This window comes from Carcharhinus amblyrhynchos, chromosome 32 (assembly GCF_965287045.1).
Source record: "Carcharhinus amblyrhynchos chromosome 32, sCarAmb.v2.hapA, whole genome shotgun sequence".
Taxonomy (NCBI): domain Eukaryota; kingdom Metazoa; phylum Chordata; class Chondrichthyes; order Carcharhiniformes; family Carcharhinidae; genus Carcharhinus; species Carcharhinus amblyrhynchos.
Window position 1 is genome coordinate 13,456,546 of NC_137355.1, and position 8,244 is coordinate 13,464,789.

The following is an 8,244-nucleotide window of genomic DNA, read 5'->3' on the forward strand; positions in this document are numbered from 1 at the left end:
AAAGCAGATTCAAGTGATCCAACTGCTCATGAGTATGTCTGTATACGTGTATGTACGTACCTCCCAATATACTCCCTCCCATCTGATGCTCCATCAATGTATCTGCTCAATATATCTGCTCACACCCCACACCACTCCAATGTGTCCTCTCCTACCCGACATCCCAACTATCCATTCCTGATCCAGCTCCCAAAGGAAATACCTCCTACCCCGCACCTTGGAAAATATTCCCACCTACACCATATCCCACAAAATATCCCCCGAGCCCCAAGAATACCCCGACTTCCCAGAATACCCCCTGAACCCCAGACATACTCCCTTGACCCCGACCCCAAAATACACGACCCTCCAAAATAACCCAACCGCAAAATACCCTCACCCCAGGATATCCCGACTGCAGAATACTCCAATCCCAGAATACCACCCCCCCGAGCCCCAGAATAACACGACTGCAAAATACCCCCGATCTCCCAAAATACCCTCTGGACCCCAAAATACCTGCTTGATCCCTGACCCCCAAAATAAGCCTTGACCCTCCTAAATATCCCTAACACCCAAGATAATCTGCGGCCCTCAAAATAACTTGACGCTCAAAATACCCCCTTGACCCCGACCCCCAAAATAATTTAACCCTCCAAAATACCCCCAACCCCAAAGGTACCCTCTGACTCCCAAAATACACCAACCTTCCAAAGTACTCGACTCCTGACCGCCAAAATAATCTGACCCTCCAAAATACTTCTAACCCCCAAGATACCCTCTGATCCCATAACTTAACCCTCAAAATACCCCCGCGATCCCCAAAATAATCCGACTCTCAAAATACCACCTTGACCCAACCCCCAAAATAGCCTGACCCTCAAAATACACCCCCCTTGACACCTTACCCCCAAAATAATTCCACCCTCCAAAATACCCCTAACCCCCAAGGTACCCTCTGCCCCCCCCCTAAAATAACCCGACCCCCAAAGTACCCCCTCCACCCCGTCTCACCTCCCAGGCCCTGGGGCCTGCCCCCTGCGGCAGGAAGCGGCCGTACCGCTTGAGCGGCCACTGGGTGCTGGGCAGCGCCGCCTGGGGATGGCCCGGGGCTGTCTGGGGGGCGGCCGGAGCCCCGGCCTTGGGCAGTGAAGGGAAACCGCGCGGAGCAGCCGCCATTGAGCGGGAGAAGGGGGAGGGGAGTGTCGGGGGAGGCGGGGGGGAGAGGGAATGGCCCAATCCCCTCTCAGCAGCTCCCCGGGCGACCCCACCAATCACCTCGCCGCCTGGACAGCCGCCGCCAATCAGCTGGCGGCTCGCTTCCTACTGGGCGGGAACGGGCCACCAATCAGGACAAAGTGTTTTTCTGGCCAATCCTGTTAGCGGCGGGAAATATAAGCAGCCAATCAGCGCGCCGCCTTTTGCTGCCCTGGGCCCCATTATTTGAGTTTCATCCTTTTCAGCAAAAGATCTGGGAATTAAATTTATTAAAAATTTATAAATTAAATTTTATCCATTAAAGTTTATCTATTTATTAATCACAAGTAGGCTTACATTAACACTGCAATGAAGTTACTGTGAAAATCCCCCAGTACGCCTGTTTGGGTGTACTGAGGGAGAATTTAGCCAATGTGGCCTAACCAGTGCATCTTTCGGACTGTGGGAGGAAACCAGAGCATCCGGAGGAAGTCCACGCAGACACGGGGAGAGCATGCAGACTCCACGCAGACAGTGACCCAAGCCAGGAATCGAACCCGGGTCCCAGGCGATGTGAGGTATCAGTGCTAACTAACCACTATGCCACCGTGTCATCCCTGGGGCTCAGTTTCTGCTTCGCTCTGTGTGTCCCCCCCCCACCCCCCCACCCCATACACCAATATACTCCCACTGCTCCCCTGGCTCTTATACCCCAATATACCCTCCCTCCCCCCACCACCCTATGACTGTCACCAATTTTCACAAATGCACCATAGAAAGCATCCTATCCAGATGTATCGCACCTCAATCCTACTCTGACCTGGACTGCAAGAAACTACAAAGGATTGTGAACATAGCCCAGTCCATTAGCCTCCCATCCACTGATTCTGTCTACACTTCCTACTGCCTCGGAAAAACAGCCAGCATAATCAAGGATCCCACATATCCCGGACATACTCTTTTCCACCTTCTTCCTTCAGGAAAAAGATACAAAATTCTGAGAACACGTACCAACTGACTCAAGAATGCCTGCTGTCAGAGTTTTGAATGGACCTATCATATATTAAGCTGATCTTTCTCTTCAACCTATTCTTAACTGCAATGCTATATTCTGCACCCTATCCTTTCCATCTCTCCAATGCACTCTATGAACAGAATGTTTTGTCTGTATAGCACGCAAGAAACAATATTTTTCACTATATCCCAACACCATGTTAACTTAAATCAAACCACATCAAATCAAGGGGGCAAGTGGGTTGGTTAATGAGCTTGGTGCTGTATATCATTCATCCATCCACTGAGTTTTCATAGCTAACTACATAAATGCATATCTGTACCAAGTGGTAGTGACAAAGTGATGCCATCTCCATTGCTGTGTTTTATGAATCCTCTCTGTGCTTTTGTGATTCACCGCTGCAACATACATGGCACCTAGCATTTAATCCAGAGATGAGGGGTTTGTCCAGAGACAAGGGGTTTGTCCAGAGACGAGGGGTTTGTCCAGAGATGAGGGGTTTGCCCAGAGATGAGGGGTTTGCCCAGAGATGAGGGGTTTGCCCAGAGATGAGGGGTTTACCCAGAGATGAGGGGTTTGCCCAGAGATGAGGGGTTTACCCAGAGATGAGGGGTTTTCCCAGAGATGAAGGGTTTGCCCAGAGATGAAGGGTTTGTTCCAGAGGTGAGGGATTTGTCGTATGAAGAGAGATTGTACAGTTTAGGCCTATATTATCTGGAATTTAGAAGAATGAGGGGGAGATCAAATTGAGGGTATACAAGATGATAAAAGGTTTGGATAAAGTAGACGTGGAGTGAATGCTTTCTCTTGTAGGGCTTTCTAGGACGAGAGGCCATAGTCTTAGGGTAAGGGGTAGCAAACTTAAAACAGAATTGTGAAACTATTTCCCCCAAAGGGTTGCAAGTCTGGAATTCACTACCCCAAATTGTAATGGATGTTGGGACAGTGAGTAAATGTAAGGAAGAGGTGGACGGATTTTTAATTGGTAATGGGTTGAAGGGTTAAGGAGAGAAGGCAGGAAAATGGGGATGAGAAGCATATCAGCTATGACGGAATGGCAGAGGGGGCTCAATAGGCCGAATTCTGCTCCTATTTCTTATGAACTTATGATCGGGCAGCATCAATGATACTTTAGCCAGGATGGGAATTGAATTCACACTCTTGGCATTATTCTGAACCACATCTTAGCCAACCAATTGAACCAGCCCCTTTAGCAGGGTAACTGGCACAAAACATCATGACTTTCAAGTGCAAGTTGTGTCCAATGCAAATTGAGCTCTTTCTTGCTACTTTGTAAAACATAATGCTACAAGCGAGCCCCGTCAACACATCTGAACACATTTCCAGGATAAGATAAATGTCGTCTGAATGTTTCTGCTAATTGTGCTCATTTGCAGGCCTTCCGAGAAGTATTAAAAATTAAACCTCTATTGATACAAGGACAGTAACAGGCATATTTTCAAACCACTTTGAGTTTTTTTTTAATTCAGAATGTTAGTGAATATTATGCATCAATGTTACTAACAAGTCTTTCAGTATATTTTTAAAAAGTCATTTCAAGCTATTTAAAATCAGCTTATTCATATGCATTGACACTGATTAAAATTGATTATTTTTTCTCACAAACTTGTGATAAATCTATTTTCAGACCTATTAAGTGAACTGTACCAGGTTACCACTCCTAATTTTATATCAAGGATTATTTTTAAAGCATTTTTTTTAGAAAAAATACATGTCGTTGATGTTTTATACCCTGCCCTCATTGGGACAGAGGCAAGGATGCCAAATTTCAAAGGGAACAGCAATTTAGGGTACATCATGCTGAAAAAAAGGATACATGTTGATAAAGATTTTCAACTCACACTCATTAGGACAACTTACAAGAATACCAAAGGTGTTCAACTAAACAGAATATGTGAGAGCCATTCTATGGTTCACTATCCCAGGGCAATGCATTAACCGATCAGATTCAACCTGCCTGGTTAGAGTTTAAACAAAGCTTGACAGTTGACAACTTAGAAAAGCAAATTACTATGGATGCTGGAATCTGGAACTAAAACAGAAAATGTTGGAAAATCTCAGCAGGTCTGACAGCATCTGTGGAGAGAGAATAGAGCCAACATTGCTAGACATGGTGACCCTTCACAGATTCATCAGCTCGCGATGTTAGTTGAAGGATAAATATTGGCTACTTTATTTCTCTTGTCTAAAATAGTAACATGGATCTTTCACATGCAGATTAGGGTGTTCAATGTCTTATCTGAAATAAGGCTCCCCTGATGGTGAGCTGCTCCCTCAGTGCTGTGCTGGAGTGCAGGCCTAGGTTTTGTGCTCAAATATCTGGCATGAGGTGTTGTCACAATCTTCTGACTGGAAGCTTTCTTAAATATCATTATATCTACAATCATAATTATTGTATTATTGGGAAAGTGCTCCATCCATTTAGCTCCGATCTGTAACTGTGATACCAATGACCAAACTGTTAACCTACTCCTACACATGTGAGCAAAGCAAGAACCCAATTAATGTCCCTCACCAAAATACCATTAACCCCAAAGGTATTCAATTAACACACTGGATTAATACACGGCATGATGGCACAGTGGTTAGCACTGCTGCCTCACAGTGCCAGGGACCTGGGTTCAATTCTCAGATTGGGTGACTGTCTGTGTGGAGTTTGCACATTCTCCCCATGACTGCATGGATGTCTTCTGGGTAGTCCCATTTCTTCCCACACTCCAAAGATGTATGGATTTGGTTGATTGGACGTGCCAAATTGCCCCTAGTAAACATTTGTGATTACAAGGACAGGGCCTGAGTGGGATTGTTGTTGGTGCAGTCTCGATGAGCCAAATGGCCTCCATCTGCACTGTAGGGATTCTATGATTCTATTCTGAGGATGATCTGAGGCAGACTGAGCACTTTTCAGCTCTAGACCCGTTCCAGTGTTTGTCACAAGCAGTGATCTGACAATTATCCTACAAAATTGCTTTGAGGCTGGTTTGCATGATGGACTGGGCTACGTTCACAGTCCTTTGTAGTTTCTTGTGGTTTTGGTCGGAGCAGGAGCCATACCAAGCTTTGATGTAACCGGAGAAGATGCTTTTCTATAGAAATTAATGAGACTCATAGTGGACATGCTGAATTTCCTTAGCTTCTGAGAAAGTAGTATAACAAACATGGATTCAAATGTAGCAATGGCTACATTTTAAAACACTGGCTCATTTTTTAAGTTCATTCTTGTTGCTGGCTGGCTAACATTTATTGCTCATCTCTAGTCAACCACATTGCTGTGACTCTGGAGTCACATGTAATCCAGACCAGGTAAGGATGGCAGATTTCCTCTCCCAAAAGGACATTAGTGAACCAGTTGGGTTTTTCTGACAATTGACAATTGTTTAGGGAGGATTTGAGGAGAAATCTTTTTACCCAGAGGGTGGTGACTGTCTGGAATGCACTGTCTTGGAGAATAGTGGAGGCAGGATGCCTCACATCCTTTAAAAAGTATCTGGATGAGTACTTGGCATGCCATAATATTCAAGGCTATGGGCCAAGTGCTGGCAGGTGGGCAGGTCAGGGCCTTTCATGCATCAGTGCAGACTCAATTGGCTTCTTCTGCACTGTAGTGCTGTGTCATCAGTAGATTATTAATTCCAGATAATTCTTATTGAATTCAAACTCCACCATCTGCCACATTGGGATTCGAGCCCTGGTCCCCAGAACATTTTGGGATTGAGAGTCTAGCAATAATACCACTCAGCCATCCCTTACTGGCTTAGGGGTAGATTTTATCATAGCAATTTACCAGTAAGCAAAGGAATTCTAGGGAAACCCAAGAAAGGAAAGACTTGTCAAACTGAGTGCAAATAATATCTGGCCTATCCAAGCCATAAGAGTTGGATCCATTTACAGCCGAAATTCTACCTCCAAATGTTAAGCGTGTCTCTTGTTGACAGCCTAAAATAATAAACCTCTCCTTGAATCACCATACCAGGAGATCTGTTTTCCTTCATGATGCCCTGAGATCAACTCTTTTGGCCCCACCTTTCTTCTTTTCTGTCTTGTGTCCTCCTACTTGAAACAACTTGAGACATCCTGTAGTTTTCTTTGTTGACTTACACTTGAAGTACTTAGGAACTTATCCTGCTAATATAGCACATTCCTAAAACCTTCTCTCAGCACTCTAAGGCTTTCTGAAGGCATTGAAAATCTTTCTTCCAGCTTCCGAGTCTTTTGTGAACTGCCAACCTTCCAGCTTCTTAAATCTTCCTCCTCAACATTCCCAAAATTTAGTTTGCCAAAAAAAAAATCCTTTGACTTTCATGAACCTTTTTTTTTCCCTTTCGGTGAACAGAATGTGACTTCAGCTTATAAAGGAAGAATTGCCACTTCTAGGTACTCGAATGAATCAAAGAACAATTTTGTTAATTATACCCTTTCTCATGTGTTTTGCAAATACAAAGAGATGCATTTACAATGACGATGGGAACTAGAGATTCAGAAAAAATAGAGCTCATCGGCACATTGCTGGATTGCAATGAATGTGCATATCAAGTAGTAATAAAACAAAGATCAAATAGCCAGTAAAAAAAACCCAACAGGGCACATACTGGGTGGTTATCACGATTGCCTCAGAGTGCCGATTCCCGGTGGATCTCCTGTGCAGAGTTTGGCATTCTCACCCATGTCTGTGTGGGTTTCCTCCGGGTGATCTGGTTTCCTCCCACACTCCAAAGATGTGCAGGTTAGATGGATTGGCTATGCTAAATTGCCCCTTAGTGTCCAAAGATGTGCCAGTTAGGTGCATTGGTCATGCTAACTTACTCCTTAGTGTCCAAAGATGTGCAGGTTAGGTGCATTGGCCATGCTAAATTACACCTTAATGTCCAAAGATGTGCCGGTTAGGTGCATAGGCAATGCTAAATTGTCCCTTAATGTCCAAAGATGTGCAGGTTAGATGGATTGGCCATGCTGAATTGCCTCTTAGTGTCCAAAGATGTGCCAGTTAGGTGCATTGGTCATGCTAACTTACTCCTTAGTGTCCAAAGATGTGCAGGTTAGGTGCATGGTCATGCTAAATTACTCCTTAGTGTCCAAAGATGTGCCGGTTAGGTGCATTGGCAATGCTAAATTGTCCCTTAATGTCCAAAGATCTGCTGGCCATACTAAAGTCTCCCTTAGTGTACCCGAACAGGCGCTGAAGTGTGGCAACCAGGGGATTTTTCACAGTAAAGCCATTGCAGTGTTTGTACTAATGCAGTAATAAATAAAATAAATTCCTTACGTGAAATACAAAATCTGTTATTCCTTCTGATATTTTATGCCAACTTATTTTTCTCTTTATGGAGTTAAATCACTTGATTTAAAATACTATAATCATTTAAAAGTATCAACATATAGATTGGCCACACTCTGCACGTTTAAACTTAATTAAAGATGGTTGGCTCTGATTGAGGCAAACCTTCACAAGGCAACCTTGAACAACCAGTCGCACCTCCTACCATGCCAGAAAGGTTCTTCCCAATGCCTGAACAACGCACCAGCTATTTCTCTCGGGGACAAAAGAGCTGAAAAATGAAATACCGACTCGCAAGGCAGCAGAGGCTAGGGATTAAGCTGACTGCAATCTTGCCTCTCCCTTGCAGGGGATTTAAGGGCAGCGAGCCTATTGTGAGAATAATACCAGAAAGGCACGCCTGTCCTCAAGTCCCTGATAAAGTACAGGTTGTATTTATTATTGATTAGAGGCAAAGAATGTCTAAGCACACTTTGTGCGAGCAAAAAAAGTCCTGATGCATCTTGTCTGGCCAAAAAACCTGTTTCTGCTCTGTACTGTGTCCACGATTGTGTGTTGAAAGCACTTCTCCAGTATCTATTTTGCTAAAGTGGCATTCTTTTGTCCTTTATTTTAACACAGGCATTAATTGTTTATCTTACATGGGTCGATGCTGCCACTTAAATAGGAAACAAAAAATTGTCATATGATCCATTAAAAGACCAATAGTCATTCCTATGCTAAAATGTAACTGGGATGCATAAAGTGATGAGGTGAT

At 44.1% G+C, this 8,244-nt stretch overlaps 1 protein-coding gene across 1 annotated transcript in view; it reads right to left on the reverse strand.

Annotated features, from left to right (window-relative positions):
• The window catches only part of rec114 (REC114 meiotic recombination protein), a 57,182-nt gene extending 56,024 nt beyond the window's left edge, over positions 1 to 1,158 (reverse strand). The window contains exon 1 of the mRNA XM_080216010.1: positions 994 to 1,158. Within this exon, the coding sequence (XP_080072136.1) occupies positions 994 to 1,158 (165 nt within the window). The remainder of the gene's footprint in view (positions 1 to 993) is intronic.
• Positions 1,159 to 8,244: the final 7,086 nt, after the last annotated feature.